Source organism: Heteronotia binoei, chromosome 5 (genome assembly GCF_032191835.1).
Source record: "Heteronotia binoei isolate CCM8104 ecotype False Entrance Well chromosome 5, APGP_CSIRO_Hbin_v1, whole genome shotgun sequence".
Classification (NCBI taxonomy): domain Eukaryota; kingdom Metazoa; phylum Chordata; class Lepidosauria; order Squamata; family Gekkonidae; genus Heteronotia; species Heteronotia binoei.
Window position 1 is genome coordinate 106,817,999 of NC_083227.1, and position 23,263 is coordinate 106,841,261.

The 23,263-nt window shown below is 41.5% G+C and overlaps 1 protein-coding gene across 1 annotated transcript; it reads left to right on the top strand.

Moving 5' to 3' along the window:
* The first annotated feature begins 7,623 nt into the window (after nucleotides 1-7,623).
* Nucleotides 7,624-21,367, top strand: CISH (cytokine inducible SH2 containing protein). Its single transcript, XM_060240019.1, has 3 exons — nucleotides 7,624-8,528; nucleotides 17,476-17,702; nucleotides 18,895-21,367. The coding sequence occupies exons 1-3, from the start codon at nucleotides 8,482-8,484 to the stop codon at nucleotides 19,395-19,397; spliced, it is 777 nt and encodes a 258-aa protein (XP_060096002.1). The 5' UTR covers nucleotides 7,624-8,481; the 3' UTR covers nucleotides 19,398-21,367.
* The last annotated feature ends 1,896 nt before the right edge of the window (nucleotides 21,368-23,263 follow it).

Here is a 23,263-nt window from a genome sequence, read left to right on the forward strand (position 1 = left end):
TATGGGTGTCTCCCTATTTTGGAACAGTCTAAGGTGCTAACAGATAAGATATCTCTGGGGAAACTGCTGGCTGATGAAATACCAGCAATCACTAGAGTGACAGCTTGGTTTTGCTTCCAAGTGATCAAACAGAAAAATAGTTTTAAATCATAGGAGCTTTCTCTTTTGGTGTAGACTCTGTGGAGCTATTACAAATAACTACTGCTATGTACTAAAATTTTATCTACATTTTAATGTTGTATTATATGGATGTGTATTTTAGTAGTATACCTTTGACAGATTTGTACTTTTTATTACTGATAGATTTGTGCTTTTTACCTGGTCTATGACTGTTATAATAAACACTGACTGACTGACTGACTTCTGTGGGTGGGCAAGGCACGCAGAAGGGTGTAACTCAAAAAGGGGAATATAAAGAGGAGAAGCATATTTTATTGCAGGTGGCTAGAAGCAATATGGGATAATCTTATAGCCTTGAAAGACTGAAATGTTGTTTATGCAGACAGACTATAGAAGAGAAATGACAATATGCTATAGGCTTTTTCACATAATGGCCATTTCATGCACCAACTAATTTAAACCTACATATGATAGAAAATGTTTGACTGAGCTGCTGGTTCATATAGCTATCAGTACACAAATTATGCCCCTTGGACTATATGTGTTTGTGCGGAAGGAAGTTGTTGGCAGAATATTTCCCCCTGCTGGATTACATGGATGTGTCAGTGATATAAACTGCTCAAAAACAATGAGACTACCGGGTTCAATCTCTATATAGGAGCCCTTGTTAATACAATTAATGTATCCATATGATCAGAGCTTTTTTTGTAGAAAAAAATCCCTGCAGGGACTCATTTGCATATTAGGCCGCACCCTCTGACACCAAGCCAGCTGGAACTGCATTCCTGTGCGTTCTTGCTAAAAAAAAAAAAGCCCTGCATATGATGATCCAGCCCTGCTCCACAGCCACAGAGGTGGTAACATCATAGCTGCTAGTGACTGGAACTACTTTGTTACCAAAATAGGCAGTCTCCTAATTAGCTGAGGGAAATTAGCTTAAAGGAGACAAAGTGAGAGGGGGTAACTAGGATTCTCCACCTATGCATATCAGGATTTTTGAGAACTCTCAAATAAACCAGGCAGATGTTCAACCAGAAAGGATTATTTATTTAAAAAATAAATAAAAGGGCAACGCACACACAAACACACTTAAACCATTCAGGCTAGCCAAGAGGAAATCAGGGAGGAGAGGGGAGAAAGCAATTTTGGGGAACACTATAATTAAACGCCTTGAAGAAAGAGGTCTGCGGAAGCAGCAGCAAAATGGCTGGTGTGGCGAGCTTTGGGGGTGGTGGGGGTGGGCGGAGCGTGATGGAAGGGAAGGGAGGGGGCTGGTGGGGGCTGGCAGCAGCAGGGGGGAGAGTGGCAAACTAGGCGGTTGTCTTGGACACCAGGAGGGGGGGGGAGCACAATTCGGCACCCCTTCCTGGCACCGAAGGCAACCGCCTAGTTTGCCTATTGGGCAAGCCGGACCTGCCTGTCCCTGTATTGCTTTACTTGAAATCGGGACAACAATGAATAACATCTGGTTGAGAATAGTAATATGAAAAGGACCATAGCGCTTTCTGCTAGGGTTGCCAATCCCCAGGTGGGGGTGGGAGATCCCCCAGTTTGAAGGCCCTCCCCCCACTTCAGGGTCATCACAAAACAGGGAGGGGAGGGAAATGTCTGCTGGGCACTCCATTATTCCAGTTTGGTGTAGTGGTTAAGTGTGTGAACTCTTATCTGGGAGAACCGTGTTTGATTCCCCTCTCCTCCACTTGCACTTGCTGGAATGGCCTTGGGTTAGCCATAGCTCTGGTAGAGGTTGTCCTTGAAAGGGCAGCTGCTGTGAGAGTCCTCTCAGCCCCACCCACCACACAGGATGTCTGTTGTGGTGGAGGAAGATAAAGGAGATTGTGAGCCACTTGAGACTCTGAGATTCAGAGTGGAGGGTGGGATATAAATCCAATATCATCTTCTTCCCTATGTGTACCGATTCCCTTAGGGTATGATGGAGAATTGATCCATGGGTATCTGGGGCTCTCAGGGGGCTATTTTTTGAGGTAGAGACACCATATTTTCAGCATAGCATCCAGTGCCTCTCCCCAAAATACCCTCCAAGTTTCAAAAGGATTGGACCAAGGGGTTCAATTCTATGAGTTCCAAAAGAAGGTGGAGGGGAGGCATTTAAAAGGTGTGCAGTCCCTTTAAATGTGATGGCCAGAACTCCCTTTGGAGTTCATTTATGCTTGTCACAACCTTGGTTCTGGCTCTACCCCCAAAGTCCCCAGATATTTCTTGAATTGGACTTTGGCAACCCTATTTTCTGCCCTTGCCCACCCCAGCTTGACCCTAGAGAGGAATTGTATGTTTAGATTCACAACAATGGGCTTCAAGAATAAAACGATTGCTTTTAAAATTATGTGGCCTCATCACTGTGTTCCTGCATGTAGCAACAGTTACACTGTACTGCCTTCAAGTCCTTGATAGTCTGTGCACAATCTCATATAGAATACTGAGATATCTGTTTTCTGTTATTTCATGGTCATGACACTCCCACCTCACTTTTGTCAATTTAAAAATCAGGTATGACTGAAATGTATTGAAATGTGTGCCCAGTTCACAACATAGCTTCCTGAACCATCTATCATCTTTGTTTTTGATTTCATAAAGTGACACTGTGGCAGGACCTGGTGTCTCATGGGCGACCTGTAGCAATGCAACCTGTAGCCAACTCTGTAAGGATCTAGAGTCCTTTGGTCCTGTTTCTCCCAAACATACACCAGACTCTCCAGTCAGTTCTGTCAGTGATTTATTCAGTCATACACACAGTGCAGGAAAGCAGTTAGTTACAATTGCCCTTCTTCCTTCATGGCTTACAAGCATCTGGCTGCTTCTTTTAAGTCTTGCCCCAGTGATCAGCTGCCTTGGCTGATCTGCTGCTGATTGTTGCTGGCTCAGCATGTCACCAGGGTGGTTAGTCTTCACTAACTCTACCTGGGACTTGCCCTTTCTTTCCCGAGCTGGCTTTTCAGAGCTGTTTGTGTACTCTTTTGCTTCCATTTGTGTCCCGGGGCTTTCCTCATGAGGCGCACCTTCTGGTCTCTGTGATATGGGTTCCCGCTTTGTCCTGTTCCTGTCACACTTTTACCAGCAGATGGTAGCAGAATGCAATGCTGGAGTAGTCAATGGAATATCTGAGAGCTTTTTTTTTTTAAAAAAAGGAGAGCTACAAATAACTCTCAAAAATAACTCTCACTTATTTATTCTGAGCCTTCTCCAAATGTCTGTAATAGGATTTCCCCCCCAACTGACACCTATTGGCTCAACATCTCTTTCATTCATGACTATATACATATTGGCTTGAGCACCAAACATAACAGCACAATTTTCCAGTTTTAATAAAATGGAATTCATATTTCTGATGGACAGGAGGCTGTCCTGCCTTGGAAGGGAAAAACAGCCACTCAGCTGAGCCTATGAGAATGCTGTTCCTGTATCCAATCCTCTTTCAGAGAGGGACAGAAGGCTGGAAGGAAGCCCAGCAGGACTTTTCATTCAGCTCTGCCTCAGGGATAGTTTGGGGTCTGCTTCAGCAAAAGAGCAAATAATAAACAAAAAGGACCATGGTGTGGAGGTTATAACTGTTACAACAAAAATCAGTATAGTATATCAACTCTTAATAATGCCTATATAATAAAGTCTGTGTCAAACACTGCTGTGCTGGTATATTGTATTTTATAGTATTAAATAAAACTAATAAAATTCAAACCTCATTAGCCACAAATCCTTATAAGTGAAATATTCAATGTTTTAAGCAAGATATGATAACCAATACAAAATACAAACTCAAAGAGTATAAATGTCCATGATTATCTTAAGTAAAGTCTGCTTGAAGTCACAAGACCTGAGGAAGGCATGGGAAATGGGAAACTGGACCGACCCCCTGTTGTCTGGCTTTGCTTATAGCCATTTGAACCTAACAGTGGGGCAGGTTTGCCTATCAGGTTAAAATGGCTCACAATCATTTCAGGGGTCCATTTTGCTTTCCCCTGCTTTGAAGTGGTCAGCTGTGGACTTGTGCCACTCAGCTGTTATGTTTACATAGCCCCAAACATCTGAACTGAACCAGACAAAAGTCCAGTAAATGTTCAGGGAAGGTGCCTTCCTTGAGCACCAGTTTGAGGGCTCTGAACTGGCCCAAATTTGTGCCAAATTTTGGCTTGTGAGCCAGTTTATGCCAATCCCTAGAACAGAGTGCCCAATTGTTAGGCTGGCTCTGTACCATTTAGTCTGACTCTTGGGAAAGGGCAGGCTGGTATGAGTGGAATCCTGTGCATGAGAGAGGAACTAATCTAGTGGCTAATTGGTAAAACTTATTTCTACCTGTAAACAATAAAGAGAATTCAAATCACACTCTGAACCCATAGCTAGCTTACATTTCTCTGCCTTAGTCAGGCTTTTCCTTTGACTATCTGGAGAACTGTGCTGATCTGTTTTTTAAATACCAACCTAATCTATATGTATTTTTTTACTGTTCAGCTATAGTCAACTATTGAATAGTCAGCTGTTGAATCTACCTGACATGTGTGCACACACTCATACACACACAAAGACAGCACTACGCCAATATATAGTAATATATTATCAAAGTAACAGTCTAATACTTTACCAAGGTTCCCCAGTCTAAACTCATTGAAATCAAAAGGCATTTAGATCCAAGTGATTCTGTGCAGGATTGCCATTTATGTACAAACTAAGTAAACTATAGCTTAGGGTCTCAGATTTTGGAGAGGCCTCTAATTTAAAAACAACAAAACTATTGGAATGAAACATTGTTTTGGTGATGCTATGAGGCCTCTTCCATTTGACATCGTTTAGGGTCTCTGAATGTCTTAATCCAGCTCTATCTGAATCTTTCATCAGAAATAATGAGCTACAAACCATGCATGAAATATGTTGTCTAATGAATGGTGGACTTGTATGTTCCTTTTTTGGACTTTGACTATTAGAGGACGCTTGATAACAACTTTTGAAAGTTTGGGAAGGACAGAAAAAGGCACTTTCCCCCTTCCACTATGCTTTTAGGCATAGTAAGAGCTGCAGTGATTATAGCATTTATGTGTAATAAATCTGTTAACATGAAAAAATAACAATCCATATTGAAACTGTGAATTTCCCAAAGGTTATATGGGGTTGAAGAACTGACATACTTCACACATGTTCTCAAGTGTGATCTGGTTAACCAACTTTTATTCTTTCACTGAAATTAGTTGTAGGGCATGGACATGAAATGGACTGTGAGATAAAGATATACATACAACCCACATACAGGATTTCAGTTCAGTTGAGTCACATGACCGGTTTAAGAATCCATGCTCAGGCAAGGTTGCTTCTTTGACTTTATGCGCTGATTGGAAAGATGGAAAATGAAATTGTCACAATACATTATGAAAGTTTCACAATACATTATGAAAAGCCTTTATGGCAGTATTCCTCTAAACGCAAGTGCTAGGGGGATACAACCATAGGGGGAGAGGCTTTGGCCTGCTTGCAGGGCATCTATAGCTGGCCACTGTGTGAAAAAGCATGCTGGAGGAAATGGAATATCAGCTGTTTTAGAAGGTTATTTACTTAATATATTGCTTAATGAAAATTTGCTATATGGATGTAATTCTGTTTTACAGGCAAAGGCAGTAACAACAATCAACAGAACAACTTACCCTCTTCAGTGTCAACAATTTTTTCCTCCTATTCATAAACAAGTTTTGTATTTTTATGCGGAATTCAGTGGCATTTGATGAAATTTTTAATGAGTCAGCTGCATGCATCTGCACAGTGTGTTACATTCCATCAGTCAATATGCCGTCAACATTCTGGAATGCTGCGGGGGAAGGAGCTTTGATTCTAAATTCTGACTCCATGAGATTAATTTAACACAGCCCTTTTGTTCTCAGAGCAGGTCATCTACAGGATTCACCGAAATTCATAACAAATCTAGATAGACCATAAAGTTTTTTTTTTCCGGATTGAAGGGAAACTTCAAAACTTTACTTTAGGGAGGGAACAACTCTCACTGTCAATCCCCAGTTTTCTCAAAATTCTCAGATCCACTTCTCAGAAACACAATGTAGTGTCAGGAACCCTCCAAATGTGGAAGAAGAAGAAGAAAAAAAGAAGGCACCTTATCATGCAAGTGTGGCATTTTCACTACTCAATTGAAAACTTCTTCAATAGCAATTCAGTGGAAAATCACTGGAAGCTCATGACAAGCCACATGAACATCTGGACCTTAGACGTGCAAACCACATGCTCTAACTACAGCTATCCTTCCTTAATAAGAGGTACTTTGCTGACCGCACAAATATACAGAGTACATTGCTATCAGACTATTGGCCCATATAGCCCAGCACTGCCTGCAACAACTGGTTGGGGCTCTCCAAGCAAGAGTCTACCCCAGCTCTTCTACTGAGATCCTTTTGGTGTAGTTTGATGTAGTGGTTAAGTGTGCCTACTCTTATCTGAGAGAACCGGGCTTGATTCCCCTCTCCTCCACTTGCACCTGCTGGAATGGCCTTGGGTCAGCCACAGTTTTCACAGAAGTTGTCCTTGAAAGGGCAGCTGCTGTAAAAAGCTCTCTCAGCCTCACCTACATCACAAGGTGTCTGTTGTGTGTGTGTTGGGGGGGGGGGAAGGTAGATGAGACTGTGACCACTCTGAGATTCGAAGTATAGGGCAGGATATAAATTCAATATCTTCTTCTTTCAACTGGAGATTCCACGTCCACTTTCTAGATATATTCTGGCCAATAAGTGGTATGTTTTACTCTCTCTTGTCACTGACAAGTTGTCAGTGCTTAACTGACATGGTGACACTTCTAGTTGTGTGTAGAAAGAACATAATCTGTTTGTTCTTTTCAGGGCGTTTTACATGTTGTCTGAAATGGTGCTGTTCATTCCACCAGATCAGGATTTCACCACTTTATTCTTCTGCAACTATGGGCCTCCCCCATGTGCGTTGCCTAAAAAATGCGGCAGCCCTAGGAGAGCACAGTTTTCTTTTTAGGCGAAAAGATATTTGGGAGAATGGAAACTGCACATGAAAACTTATTTATAAAATAGTAATTTGTCTGTGAAAGCATTTGTGGCATTAAGGCTTCCATTTGTGGCATTAAGGCTGCAATCCTAACAGCGTTTGAACAAGTTGGGACTTATTTCCAGGGGGGTTGCTACATACCAGACTCATAACTAGGCTGCTCGCTGCCGGTCCATTCAAGGCGGAGGAATATATTAAATTCCCCGCCCTTACCAAGCGATCTGAGAACTGTCGGAGGAGTTCACAAGCATAACCATCTCTTACCACATGGCTAGCAAATCCCGCTGCCTCCTCCCTCTCCTCTGCATGTGTGTCGGCGTCCGCGTTTCTCAGTAAGTCTACAAGGCTACGCTCACAGCATTCGCGTCAGTCGCCTCTGATTGGCAAGGCTCCGAGGTCCAGCCCTGCCCTCCTTCACTCTGATTGGCGGAACTGCGTAGTCCAGCCCAGCTTTCCTGGAAAGTTCTTGGAAATCTATCAAAGGTATTTCCTTGAACACAGAGGACGACAGCAGCCAATTCTGGCCAACCCTGAAAACAAGTAACAACTTTTCAGCTGGATCCTTGGAAGGAGCGACTCGATCTTTTTTTCTTTTTTAAACATTTTCCCTTTTCCTATAGGTGAAGAAAAAAAGATTTGGATTATTGGGGGTGTTGTTTTGACCCCTGCAGAGCAAACCTGACATCAAGATACCTATTACGGACGAATCTATTTATACTCTTTTTTTGTTTTGTTTTGTTAATGTCGGAACAGTGATGTGAATACAATACAATTCCAGGAATCCACCACTTCCTGGAATAGCTTAAAGGGGGCAAACAAAAGATTACTTAGTAGTGTTTTCCCTCCCAGAACTGTATTACTCCAAGAGTCAGCGGCGACTGTTGCTGCTGCTGTTCTCCGTTCAACTTCTTCCGTACAAAGAGACTATTTATTGATATATATTTATAATTATTCATTCTTTTCTCTCCCTTTTTTTTTACTGGCTGTTTTAACGCCACCAGGAAGGTGATTCCCACCCACCCCCCAAGTACTCATTTCCTTTTACTTCGGTAATTTAAAAACCATTTATTAGTTTTTTTGCCACAGCAAGAGTGGATTGGGAGACGGCTGCGGTCAAGCGCGTTCTTCAACGCAGAACTCACGGAACGATCAGGAAAGATTTCCTGGATACCTCAATTTACTTTATTTGCTGTGGGTGACCTCCAAGGTGCTTTTGAGAAGCCGTGTTGGGATAGATCCGACCTTTTCTCCGCAAGTTATCTACTGACTTGTGGAATTGCTGCTGGGAACACAGAGAAGATAGCTGCAGTGGGAGAGCTGTTTCCCGGTTCCCCTGAAGACTTAATGCTTTTTCCTTGGTCCTGGAGTGACATGATCCTCTGTGTTCAGGGGTAAGATACGTTTCAGGTTTTACTTTGTAAACGTATTGTCTCCTGTGGATTCTATAGGGCAAATTCTGAGCATTAGTTTGTATAGAGTAAGTGAGGTTTCCATTCATAACTTACATTAGCCAAAGATTAGTCTGTCTGCCTGTCTGTCTTTCCTTCTTTTATTACCACCATCCAGGTATTTCAGGAGATAAAACAGTACAGAACATTTGTAAATATTTTGAGGGAGAGAAAGAGAAGTTTGTTGATATTCATGCTGTCTTCTTTATAAATAGCTTAAAATCATATTGCAAACAGTGTGTGTGTGTGTGTGTGTGTGTGTGTGTGTATGGAGGAGTATTAACAATAAATTGGATAATTAAATCTGTAGGAAAATTCCCTATGAGCCATTACAGAGCACTCTACTATGAATAGAAATGAGTATCTGATTTTAAACTTTTTTCTCAGAGCAAATTTGGTTCTGAAAAATATACATAGATTTCTTCATGTGGATAGCATCCTGATACGTCTTGACTCTAACTTGCCCTTCTTGGCAACTACCCTCTCTCCCCTATAAGTAAGGCCTGAGAAAAACTCAGTGTATCTGATGACGTGTGCATGCACATGAAAGCTTATACCCAGAATTAAACTTTGCTGATTTCAGAGGTGCCACTGGACCCAAACTTTATTACATATATTTCTGAAACAGGTACCAGTGAATGAATTGACCAAAGTTTGTGTGTGTGTTTGGATGGTGGTTGGGTCTGTGATGGTGCGTGACATAGACACATAGGTGTGCAAATCACATCTAGCTATATACCCTGTACATTGGGGAAATTAATGTCAGAGCTTACAAATTTTGGCTAGGTACTTGCCATTTGGCCAAATGCTTTCCTAGTTTTATTACACAATTGGGAAACTACAACTCATGTCAAATTCAAGTCAGAAATCAGCAACAGTCTCAGAAGCTTATACCCTAATATTCTTGTTCATCTTTAAGGTCCTAATGGATGAGAATCCAGGTGTTTTGCTGCAGATGAACACAGCTGCCTTCTGAAACCACCACTCATATGTGAATGTGTATTTTTGCCATGTCAGCCTAATGTCTGCTGTTCCTTGGGGCCACTGGAGATATAAACAGTTGTATTTGCAACCAATGTCTTGTTTACAGTATTTTGTTTGACCTTTTTACACATATAGGCATGCCAAAAAATGCAGACCTGGCCTTGTAACTGTTAAAATCTAGTCTAATTTGAAGCCACAGAAATGAAAGGAGACATTAGCATTGTTTTCTCCCTCCATTTTTAACCTGATGTGGGGATTTCCACCTCTTTCTCTGGGTTTCTTCATTCTAGTGCTGATAAGACACCACAGTTATTTTCCTTTTCTCAACTTGAAATGTGACTTTTATGTACTTGAAATGTGACTTGTGTGGCAGGAATATATCTGATTCCCTTGCCCCTATTGCTTCATAGTTCATCTGGCTCTTGTGTTGAGATTTCATTGTTCTTCAGAATCTTGTATAGTTTAGAAGCCAGTTGTGCTCTCCTTAGTCAGACAGAACTCTCAAGGGGATTAAAAATTGTTCCCCATCCCAAAATAGTGCATGGTGCTGGGGAATTTTTCTTATTTGATGTAGTGCTAGGGAAGTTTCATTGTCCAAGGGTGTAAGTGTCTCTATGAAATCTGATCTGTAGATTTGTCTGTTATTTTTCGTTTGTTAAAGTTAATATTTTGGAGAAAGTAAGTTCTTGTGACCAAAGAATATCTGTCTTCTTTTTCAAAGTAGCAGTGCTTTAGAAGAACATTTGTATTGATATTTCATATTAATTTTTGATGTAGCAATTGTTGCCTTTTCAATAAATCAATAGTTCTTACTCTTATTAATCAGAAGTGCTAATTGACCCATGGCAATTTTTCTTGCACCCTTGAGTATCTTCTTATATTTCTTGTTCCTACTGTATGTAATCCCTCTTTTCCTCCAAGGAGTTTAAGTGAGGTGAATGTCTTTCTCTCCACTCTTTTATATTTTAGAACAACTCAGTGAGGTAGATTAGGGTGAGAGATAGTAATTGAATTAAGTCATCCATTGAGATTCATTATTGAGTGGAGATTTTTGGACTGAGGTGTTTCTGAACTGTTCAGCACTCTACCCACTGCATGACTGCCTGTCAATCAGATTGTAGTTTTCTGAAAAATCATACTTTGATGTATAAGTTTTCCTACTTCTTTCTGTCATCTTTGGGTGAGGAGAATTTTTAAAATAATTGAGTAGTCTGCTGTACAGTCATAAAAGAAACTTCTGTCCCCCCCCCCAAGTGATAATGTTTATGAAATTGCTACATTATTTTGTGCACATCTTTGACCTGACTCACCATTCTCACATACATATTCAAAAATTTGCCAAATTTACTAACCAATAGTCTCTCATACACTCAGATCTAGCCACTACCTGCCCAAGCACTTTAATAGAATCTTTAGAGTTTCTTCATTCTTGCTCTGTGTTTCTGTCAGGCTCCGGAGATTCCCTCTCTGATAGAATTGCACATGGTTCACCAATTGTCCCTCCTTTCTAATCAGGCAAGGATCTTGGGAGCCTTGATGTCCCTTTTCTCCGAGGAGATGCTGACAAAAACCCATTGATGTTACTGCATTGCCTCACATGTAACACAACTCCCCCCAAACAAGAATGCAGTTTTCGTTTGCTTACAGTGTAAAAACTACAGTAGTAAAGGTAACAAAGTTCTTAAAAGTTAGTTACAGCTGGTAATACAGATTAAGGCAACTAACAGTGCAGTCCTAAACACATTTCTAAGTCCACTAAAGGCAGTAGGCTTAGAAGGGTATAACTCTCCTTAAGGTGGCACTGTAAATTCTTAAACATAACAGAATCCACAGAGATTTCTAAATTTTATTTGTAAACCTGAACACTTTTCTTGCAGTTAATGCCCTGGTTGACCTCTGGAATGAGGAAATGACCTGGACTGTTGACATACTCCCTGGTGTCCTCTCTCAGGTGTTAAGAGTCCAGGTAGCCCCTTGGTTTACTGGGAGGCACTATTCTGTGATGGTTCTGGTCCTACCTGGAGGGTAGGTTTCAAAAAATGATGCTGGAGTACTGCTGTTCAGCCTTCTGGCTTTTGGCCTTTTGGCCATCTTGTCCCTTACGTTCTTTAACAACTATATGAAACTGCTGGGAAAGGTCATGTGGAGATTTGGGCTGGTTGTCACAAATGTGCAGCTGACACTCAGCTATATCTTGCACTTCTGGCTGGTCCTAGAAAGGCTGTAGAAACCCTGAACTGGTGCCTGAAGGCAGTTTAGTGAAGCTTAATCCCAATATGATGGAAGTGCTACTTGGTAGAAGGTCTAATCCAGGATTTAAACTGTCACCAGTTCTGGATGGGGTTGCACTCCCTTTAAAGGAATAGGTCTAGGTGCTCTTGGATCCATGCCTACTTTTACCAGCTTCAACTGGTTAGCCAGCTTTCCTGGATAGAAAAGATCTGGCTACTGTAATGCATGCCCTGGTTACATCTAGATTAGATTACTGCAACACGCTCTACATAGGGCTGCTCTTGAAAAGAGTTCAGAAACGCTGCAGCCAGGATTTTGACTGGAGTGGTTTTTAGGGACTATATCACTACCTACACAGACTTTCAGTTTGTTTCCAGACACTATTCAAGGTTTTGGTCTTGACTTTCAAAGCCCTATGTGGTTTGGGACCAACATACCTGAAGGACTGCCTGATGTCTTATGAAGTTGCCAAGCAGTTATGGTTTTCTTTGCAGGCCCTATGTTGAGCTCCCCTACATTCTGAGATTAGGTGGGTAGCAACCCAGGAGAGAGCCTTCTCAGTTATGCCACTAAAGTTCTAGAACTCTCTACCCAGAGAGATTCATCTGTCCTCTTCTGCTGCTGTCTTCCACCAGCAGGTTAAGACTTTTTTGGTTCATTTGGTATTCCCTCAATGATCTCTCCTTCCTAAAGAACATATTTATGTTTTGTATGTATTTTAATTGCTTTTTAGCTCTTTTGAAAAGTTGTTTTAATGAAGCATATTTGGGAGAGGGGTTTGTTTTAATGTTTTTATAAAAAATATTTTATCGTGTATGTTTTAAATTACTAGTTGCCTTGGTCGCCCTTTATTTGGGCTCTTCTGAAATTCTAATGGCAAGATCTCTGCAAGGAAAATGTATTTTTACATACATGCACAGGACATAAAGAGAGTGAATGGGAGATCAGTCAAAATTGTGAATATTCCCTAAATCATAAGAACAGACATGTAGAATCAGATAAATCACTTCCCCTTCCTGGACCGCGATGACCTGGCAACAGTGATCCATGCAACGTTCACTTCGAGGTTGGACTACTGTAATGCCCTCTACATGGGGCTGCCCCTGTGCCAAACCCAGAAACTACAGCTAGTGCAGAATACGGCGGCCAGGCTATTACTGGGGCTCCCTAAGTGGGAGCACATACAGCCGGGGCTGTGGGAACTGCAATGGCTGCCAATAGTGTACCGGATTCGTTACAATGTGCTGGTTATTACCTTTAAAGCCCTATATGGTTGAGGACCTGCCTACCTTAGCGATCGTCTCTCCCCATATATTCCCCAGAGGGTACTCCGATCTGGTTCTCGAAACCTATTGGTAATCCCCAGGCCGAAGAAGGCCAAAGTGAAAGTCACCGGGGAAAGGGCCTTTTCAGTCGCTGCCTCCCATTGGTGGAACCAGCTGTCAGAGGAAGTGCGGGCCTTGCAGAATCTTGGCTAGTTCCGCAGGGCCTGCAAAACCATCCTCTTCCAGCTGGCCTTTAATTAACATGGAGCCTACATCGTAGATGGAATGCCGTCGCACTGAAAAATTAAATAAGATATAATACCTAGATCTTAGCACCAAATGAAATAAACGCTGATTTTAATTATTGAATGTATAATTTTATAGAATATACTATTTTATAATATGTATTGTTTTAACTATTGTGGTGTTTTTATGCAAGGCAGCTACATATTTATGTTGTGAGCCGCCCTGAGCCTGCTTCAGCGGGGAAGGTGGGATATAAAATAAATAAATAAATAGTCTCAATTCCCTTTCTCATGCAGTGGTGTGAAAGCACTATTTTGGGCAAAATGTAATAAATTTTTGTAGGCCTTAAACATTTCATTTTTCTTCTGACGTGAGAAAAAAAATTAAAACGTTTTCTTTGGCCCTAAAAGTTCATTTTTGTCCTTCCGATTTTAAAAGAAATTAAAACTTTCTCAGGGGCCCCTAAAAGTACCATGGGCCCTAGGCACTGTGCCTAATGGATGTCAGCTCTGCCCCCAGGCAATGGATTCAGAAGGTTTCTGTCTCTGAACATGGCGGTTCCATTTAGTTATCATGACTAATAGTCTTTAATAGACCATGAATTTAAAGCCCCTTTCCTTCTGGCATATCTGCCTCATGTACAATGGGAGCACGCTGTGTACAGTCCTCTCAGTATGTCTGAACAGGGCAATGTGTGTATTTTCCAGTTTAACTGTGCACAGATGCATAGTCTCAAGAATCGGGGGTTTCTGACTACATGTGCTATAGCTGCAAAATGCACATTCTGCATTGTTAACACAATATGGTGACTGTATGTATCTTACATAGCGCACTTTTAGGTTATGCACCAAATATTAATCACAAAAAAGGCCTTTTGTCCAACCCATCTTTAAAGCCAGCTTAACTAGTGGCCATCATCACATCCTGTGGCAGCAGATTCTGCAAGGCAGCTACATTTTGTGTAAAGAAGTACTTCCTTTTGTCTGTTCTTTTGCCTTCTTTGGATGCCTGTGAATTCTTGTGGAGAGGGGGGGGGGAATTCTCTACCCACTTTCTCTAATTCATGCATAATTTCATAACCTCTTACCATGTCTCCATTTAATTATTTCTCTAAACTAGACCACCTTAGTTTTCCCCACTAGGTGCTTCAACCTCCTGATCATATTGGTCATTAGCTACTGTGCAATGTGTCATGTCAGGATTTTCCAGCCATTATTTCTCCTGCTTTGAAAAGGGAGCTAAGAGATTGCACAAGATAAAAACCAGTTTAGAGCTGCAGCAGTCACTTCTGTTGAAAGAAGCATCATAACAGAAAAAAATCTACTTGATGTAATTCAGACATAAGCTTGTCTTAGTCATTTCTTGTAAGAGCCACCGAGAAGGACCTTTTATTGTGGATGAAAGGTGAGGTGAAGTCCAGTACAAAGCTTTCAGTGCTAGTGGATACCTAAATAAAGCCCTGCCTGCTTTTAGCCCTGTGAGTCACACTTGCTATTGAATCTGCTGCCATCCTGAAGCAGCCACTAATGGGCACATTCCAGACTGATGTGATTTCTTTTAGACAGAGTTCTCTTGAATTTCCTTTTGGAGAAGATGCAACTCAGGAAAAAAGTTGTTTTTTAAAAAGAAAATAACTCAATTTTCAAATCACTTTTTGTTGGCATTACTCGCAACAAGCCCTTCCTTGATGCAGCTTCAGACTCCAGTACTGAACAGGATAAATTGAAGCAGGTCAAGTGGTAGGCTGAGGCTGCCTGGGGGAAAAAAGAATAGACTAGTGATGAAGGTAGGATCCTTATGTAACCTTATCTTCTTCACCACACCCCCCACCTTCATCAGGGTATTGTTAACACTGTGTGCAATAAATGTCATGGCTTTACACAAGCCATTAAAAGGCTGTATAAGGAAAGCAGGACGGTGTGGAATTTTCCCAAAGGGACTCATATCTTTTGCATGGCTGTATGTGTGCTCTTTTATTTCTGCAGATTAACTAGACATGTTCAGTTGAAATTCGTGAATGAATGTCCAGAGTACAGAGTTCTGTCACGTGGATGGATACAGCCTAGTGGGCAGTTGGAAAGGGGTAACAAATCTGGCAAGGGAACAGGAGCAGAAGGCAAGGCCAGTCCTAGGCATAAGCATGGCAGACATAAAGCCAAGCACAGGCCGCCTTGTAACATTCACTCCATTTTCTGTTCTTTGTATCCCCAGCTCTTGCATATCCTTTTTTGTTATTGTTGCTGTTTTCCAACACAAATAGTATCCATTCTGCCTTACTGCAGTGGAAGTTTAGGACTAGTGTATTGTAAAACTGTGAGCAAAGTAAGCTTATACCCTTGACAAATTTGTTAGTTTTCAAGGTATTACTGGACTCAGATTTTATTTTTATTTTTTTTTAAGTTAAAAACACTGAGTTTTGTTTCGAGTTAATGATTGCTTCCTAGCCATCAGTGAAGATTCAGCAAAGGGCCTACTCCTTTTGCCCTTCCCTACCTTCAGATGTTAGGTGGGTGGCCACCTAAAACAGGGCCTTCTTGGTAGTGGTGCCTCATCTTTGAAATGGCTTCCCCATGGCTGCTTGCCTGGGACCCAGCTTGAATAGCTTCAAGTACCAGGTGAAAACTTTTGTATTCACTCAGGCTTGTAACAGAATTGGATTGGGTGTGGGGGGGGGGGGTTGTTTGTTTTTGTTTTACTTTTTTAAACCAGTGCTTGTTCACTGCTTAAAACAACCAAGTTCCCCCCAACCCCTCTTTTAATTGCTTATTGTTTGGAATGTTTTAATGTAGCTTCCAGTCCTGCATATAAGGAAAAAACGGCTATGCCCTTCCCTCCAGCTCCATAGATAAGATATTGTTGACATTTAGTAGCAATAATCTGGCTCTATTACATAAATCAGGTTCTTCACCTGGCTAGAAGCACCACAGGTTTGCCATGTGATCAAGGAGGCTGCCATGCTGCCAAATGGTTATTTGGACCCATCTTCAGACAAGTGTTACTTTAGCACCTGTTCACCACATCCATAACTTTAACATTCCACTGAATACTGAGATTCTTCATTATGATCGAGAGCTAGGCAGAGAAAGAGGATATTTAGATTTCCTGAAAATTTTAACAAAAACTGAATTCAATCCCTCTTGTTTTCGTTGGTTAGTTTTGCTATATCAATATTTGTCACTATTAATATTAATAATGCCATAATTTTAAATAATGATTCATTAATTAGGCGCTGTGTTGCCTCACTAGAAACATTCATGTCTGAAACGTAATGGTATATAGAGCACTTGAGGAGGTTTAGCTGTTAGTATTTTCTAAAAGTTTTCATTTTTACAAATTTTTACTTTTATGGGCAGAGGGCACATTCAGAATTTATGAGAAAGAAATATCTAAGGCTGCTTGTATTTTCTCCTCTTTAGACTCATATCTGCTTGAAGGGAATCAGGACAACAGTATGAAGGGAAAACGTTATGTTATCTTGCCTTAGCGCTGCCCTGCCAATCCACCACCCCACATACAGTTGCCAGCCTCCAGGTGGGGCCTGGGGGTCTCCTGGAATTACGGCTGCTCTCCATATGAGATCAGATCCCCTGGAGAAAATGGCTGCTTTGCAAGGTGGACTCTATGGCATTATATCCCATTGAGGGCCTTCCCCTCCACAAATCCCTGTCTCCCCAGGCTTCACCCCAAATCTACAGGAATTTTCCAATCCAGATTTGGCAACCATGCCCCACCCTAACAGGTAGTATTTAAAGTGAATTAAAGATGCTGGGAGATCCAATCACAGAATCGAGGCCTTAGCTGCATGAGTGTTAAGTGAAGAGTCATTTAATTGAACAATGTGAAAGCTTGATTTGACACTGCAAGTGCTGCTAGGCAGTTATTTGCATGTCTCTGAAAGAAGGCAGTATTCCAGAGGACAGAGAAGTGAAAATCCATAAGTACAGATGGACAAAGTGCATCATCTGCCTGAGGATGTGGCAGATGAGTACTTCGGTGTATGATGTTTCCTTCGTTTCTTCTTCCTCTGATTGGAACCTAACTTCTGTAGAGCTCTGTTTATGCAGTTTAGCATGCTGTAGCATAATAACTTTGTAGGAGGTAACCCAACGATGCAAACTGGTGCCAGCCAAACTAAAAAGCACAAAAAATGTTCTTCTTTTCAGACCCCATCCTTTGCTGGCAGAGGAGAAAATCAGGAGACTGTCGCTTGGGGCTCTTGCTGTGAATTTGTCAGAGCAAGTCATGCAGCCTCTATCAGTCACACCCTTCCAAGAAGAGTCTGCTCCTGCCTTTGTGGCACCCACGCTAGAGAGCAATCCACCTCAGCCACGAGATCCAGAGGAGGATCTGTTGTGCATTGCAAAGACCTTTTCATATTTGCGAGAATCTGGTAAGAGCTCACATAAAAATTTGTGTTTGACAGCTGGAGCCTGCTGTGTACTAAGGCTGCAAGTGGCAAGAAACGGGAACTCTACCTCTCTGTCTGCAGCTGAATGAAACTTATTATAGTGCCCCCTTACTGTAAGCAGAGATGAGCCAAAATAGCCACTTTAATTTCTGTTTCCATTCTCATCATCAATTCTGATTTGCTTCATTTTGTTGCTATTCACATTCATGTCCCCCCCCCCATTTCTTTTATGCCATTTATATGTTAAATGCCATTTACATGGAAGCAGTACAAAAATAATTCTGAGAATCAGGGCTTTTTTTGAGCAGGAACACACAGGAATGCAGTTCTGGCTGGCTTGGCATGGAGTGTGTGGCCTAATATGTAAATGAGTTTCTGCTGGGCTTTTTCTACAAAAAAAGCCCTGTGTGAAACAATGGTGACTCCAGGGGGTGTGGCCTAATATGCAATGAGTTCCTGCTGGGCTTTTTCTACAAAACCCTGCTGAGAGCACATGAATAGGAAACATTCAGTGTGAGAATGGAAACTGGTGTGAAAATAAAGACTTATGTCCAAAAAACTGAGAAGCAAAATCAAAATGAGAATCTTCAGATTTTCAGAACAGCTCCATGTTAAGTATACTCTTTAATCAAGCTGACTGTGATAGAGGTAGTATGATGTAGTGAATAAAGGGAGACCTGGATGCAGCTTCTCAGTCAGCCACAAAGTTCACTGCATGGTTTTGGACCGGTCCATCTCTGTCAGCCAGAGTGGTGTAGTGGTGAAACCCAAATTCAAATCCCCAGTCTGCAGTGGGAACTTGCTGGGTGACACTCTCAGTCTAACCTTCCTGATAGAGATGTTGTGAAGCTAAAATGGAGGTGAGGAGAATGATGTAAAATGCTTTGGGTTGCCTTTGAGGAGAAAGGCAAGGTATAAATGGATGAAATGAATAATTTTGTCTTACAGTATTTTTGAGTAAAATAAGGAAGCCCCATATACACCACCTGAGCTTACTTTAGGGAAAGCTACATGTGTGATAAGATAGATACATAAATATTCTTTCCCCAGATTTCTTAAACTCTGTTCTGTACATATATTAAGGATGCCTTCTTACGAACCATTTGTATTTTTCTCTGTATTTTGTGTCTTCTACTTAAAAGTCACTATCTCTCATTCTGGGACTTTCTTCTAGGCTGGTATTGGGGCTCTATCACAGCCAGCGAAGCAAAACAGCAGCTCCAGAAGATGCCTGAAGGCACCTTCCTGGTGCGGGACAGCACTCATCCCAGCTACTTGTTCACACTCTCAGTCAAAACCAACCGTGGGCCCACCAATGTGCGCATTGAGTATGCTGACAGCAAGTTCCGGTTAGACTCCAACTGCCTCTCCAAACCTCGAATTTTGGCCTTCCCAGATGTGATCAGCCTGATCCAGCATTATGTTCTTTCCTGCACAGTGGAGAGCAAGAATGATGCTCCTTATCCCCCGCCTATGCCCTCGCCACCCATGCAAAAAGAAATTGCAGCCACAGCAGTTCACTTGAAACTAATCCGTCCACACAGCCACAAGAACAGTGCGCCAAGCCTGCAGCACCTCTGCCGGCTTCAGATCAACAGATCCACAGCAGAGGCAGACCACTTGCCTTTACCAAAGAGAATGAAGGACTATTTGAAGCAGTACCCTTTCCAGCTTTGAAGTACTGCCAGTTTGCCTCAGAAAGACAATAGAAGCAAAATAAAACCCAGAGGGGACAGTAATGTGGCTTTGTCCCACTGAAGTGGTGCGGTATTAAGTGGACAAAGCAAATAAATGGCCATCAGAAGAGATTGTATCTATTATCTCTTCCCCTTTTGTCCCCTTATACCCTAATTCCATTCCTGTGTTAGGGAGGGGGCTGCTAGTACCAATGACATTTACATGGTACACAATTCCAATTCCTGGACCTGAGGGCTTCTCTCTTGGGTTTTTTTTTTTTTTCCTGATTGTGGCTTTGAGTAACACTCTTGGTATGTGCACACTACTTGAATTTCAGAGATGCCATGACACCAGGAATGTTAGAGCATTGTTACTGTCATTATTTATTTCCATGGTAGTTGTATTATCTTCTAGATGGTTTTTGCTTACCTCTTTTTTTAAAACAACATGTTAGAGAGGGGCCCAAACTGGATCTTTACAACTTTGCCCAATATTGGGGTGGGGGGTGGGGGTTGAATTCAGGCTCCATTTAATTTGCTGGACATAGCCTTCTCCATAGTCTGCCTTGGTTCATTTCTACCAAGAGACCTTTGGAAGTATGTGAAAGTTTGGGCAGCAGTACAAATAAAACCCAGAACATCAAAAACAAGTCTCAGCAATGTGACACAAAAATTTCTAACTTTCCTCTCAAATAAACGTATTAGGTTTAAATCAGTGAAAGAAAGTGGATCTCCCAGTCCCCTTCTAACCTTTCCTTCTTTGAAGAGGACACTCCTATTCTGAATCAGATCTTTGTGACTTTTTTTTTTAAAAAAAAGACAGATTGGAGGCCCCTGAATACCTTCAGAGGAGGCTTAGAGTTGGTGTTTGCCTTGAAGGGATGATGACACCTCAACCCAACCTCAGTGTAAAGCTAATTCTCCTAAGCTGCAGCAACAGCAAACTTTTAAAATGTGTAAATATTTATTTATTTATTCCTTTGGTGAAGGAACCCAGCAAAAAATAGGCCATCTATCTTTCATGATTATTACAGGGTTAACTCTCCTATTGACTGTTTTAAGGTCCTTAGATCACCAGTCTGTTACTATCATGTGGCTTCAGAAAGAACTGAATGCTGCTGTGTTATTCACCTTGTTATTTTCTAGCAGTCTTTACAGGCTAAAGTCAGTATTGTTTTTTTGCATAGTATACTGGAATCGAAAATCCCTTAATATCCTTTATGACTTTGTTAGTGGTCACATATTAACTTTGATTGTGACCTGCATTTGGAAAACAAGAGGAAAAAAATAACTAGGTGTTCCCCAAAGTTTTACCATTGTGTACACCACATCCAGTCATCCCTAATGCCCATTGTCTTTGCAAGGGAGAAGATCAAGTCCCATGGCACAAGAGTAAGGATGATCCCTTGGTGTTCATACTGCCTTTGACTGCTTCCTCATCTTCATGACATGTGAAAGCAGAGAATCCACATGGTTGAAGGTGATGATTATTCTCCACTATATGTCTAACAGTGCAGCCTTAAGGAGGGTTACACCATAACTCAGTGGCCTTTGAAGGGTGCAACTCATCTTAGGATGGCAATATAAATCCTCAGGACACATATGGTATTTCATAGGCCCCAAGGGTTGAGTTTTTCAAAAGGGTACATCTAAAAAGGGATAAGATCTTCGGGTAACCCAAAGAAAACATGGGGCCTTCTGCTCCCAATTATGCTCTGATCAGCCATGCAGCATGGCCTGGTGTGTTTAGTCAGTGTCCATTTCTTTTCATGTTTTTATAGGATTTATTGTATTTCTAGTTTCATTTTGGATACTTTGATAATTAACAGAATGTGTGCATGTATGATGTCTGATAGGTTGATCACTGAGCTCTCCCCCTTCCTTGTGCCACAACAAGGGGCCAGAACAAGGCAGATGAATGAGAAAAAATACATACAGCAAAATACAATAAATGATATTTTTAAATATAAAGCCATTCTAAAGTGTTCTTCTTTTGTTGCTGAGAAAAAGGCATTGGAAATAATAGATTTTTAGATATTACAGTTCTTAATACTAGCATTGATGCAGCTGCTTCTCTCATGGGACCATTGCCTTTGTGCCTCAGGCAGTAAAAACCATAACAGCAATAAGTATTCAAGATTCTTCAGGGAAAGTAATTAAAGCAAGTTTAGAATGTTGAGAAGTCTTTTGCATTCCAGGTGAGGATAAGCCAAGCCTTCTGATGCGCGTTGTGTAGTTGAACATAATATTGCAGAATAGGCTTTGTTTTTTGTTGGAGAGAAATGTCAGTAGCACATTGCAGCGCACAGGTTCTGCAGTAGAGTTTGAAGGCAAGAACTGGATGGGAGATGCTCCATTATTGACTTGGAAACCATTAATTACTTGTTGCCTGAAGGCCCAATGCACAGAGTAGATGTACTCAATATAGGAAACAACAACATAATAAGAACATAAGCAAAGCCATGTTGGATCAGGCCAATAGCCCATCCAGTCCAACACTCTGTGTCACACAGTGGCCAAAAAAACCAGGCGCCATCAGAAGCCCTCCCACTGTGGGCCCCGAGTACCAAGAATACAGAGCATCATTGCCCCAGGTAGAGAGTTCCAACAATACCCTGTGGCTAATAGCCACTGATAGATCTCTGCTCCATATGTTTATCCAATCCCATCCTGAAGCTGTCTATGCTTGCAGCCGCCGCCACCTCCTGTGGCAGTGAATTCCACATGTTAATCACCTTTTGGATGAAGAAGTACTTCCTTTCATCCATTCTAACCCGATTGCTCAGCAATTTCATTGTATGTTCATGTGTTCTTGTATTGTGAGAAAGGGAGAAAAGTACTTCTTTCTCTACCTTCTCTATCTCATGCATAATCTTGCAAACCTCTATCATGTCACCCCTCAGTCAATGTTTCTCCAAGCTAAAAAGCCCCAAGCATTTTAACCTTTCTTCATAGGGAAAGTGTTCTGACCGTTTAATCATTCTAGTTGCCCTTTTCTGTACTTTTTCCAATGCTATAATATCTTTTTTGAGGTGTGGTGACCAAAATTGTACACAATACTCCAAATGATGCTGCAGCATCGATTTATACAGGGGCATTATAATACTGGCGGATTTTTCAATTCCCTTCCTAATAATTCCCATCATTGTGTTGACCTTTTTTATTGCAGTCGCGCACTGTCTCAACATTTTCAGTGAGTTATCTACCATGACCCCAAGATCTCTCTCTTGGTCAGTCTCTGCCAGTTCACACCCCATCAACTTGTATTTATAGTTAGGATTTTTGACCCCAATGTGCATTACTTTCAGCATCATCAATGCAGCTAGCGTTCACTATCAACTGTTTAAAGGGGCAGGCTTAACATCAAGAAATTTGTCCTCACAACTCCCCTATATTGTTTCATTACTGCTTCCTTTCACAGGTGCTGAACTGGAAGCTGAGAGAGAGAGAAAACTGATTTGAGAGTGCCAGAGGCAAAGGAGAATGTATGGCCAATATTTATTGGAACTGTAGGTGCTATGTTTGTGTGGATGCTAAAGCACACAGATGGTGAAACAGGGTTAAGTGCATTGGATGGACCAAGGAAGCATGGGTTCAAATTCTGGCTCAGTCATGAAACTCAGTAGAAATAGAACGTCTCCTACAAATTAATCTGCCATGTAAGCGATTTGAAAGGTTAACATGGGATTCATACCACACTACACTCCTTGAATGAAGGAAATGAGGATTACATGTTTAATGGATGTCATACTATCATTCCCCTTTCCCTAACATTTAACAGAAGAAAGCAGGTCCACTCTTGCAAACATCTGTATTCTCAGGTCAAGGATTATTGCTTGTACACACACACACACACACACACACATT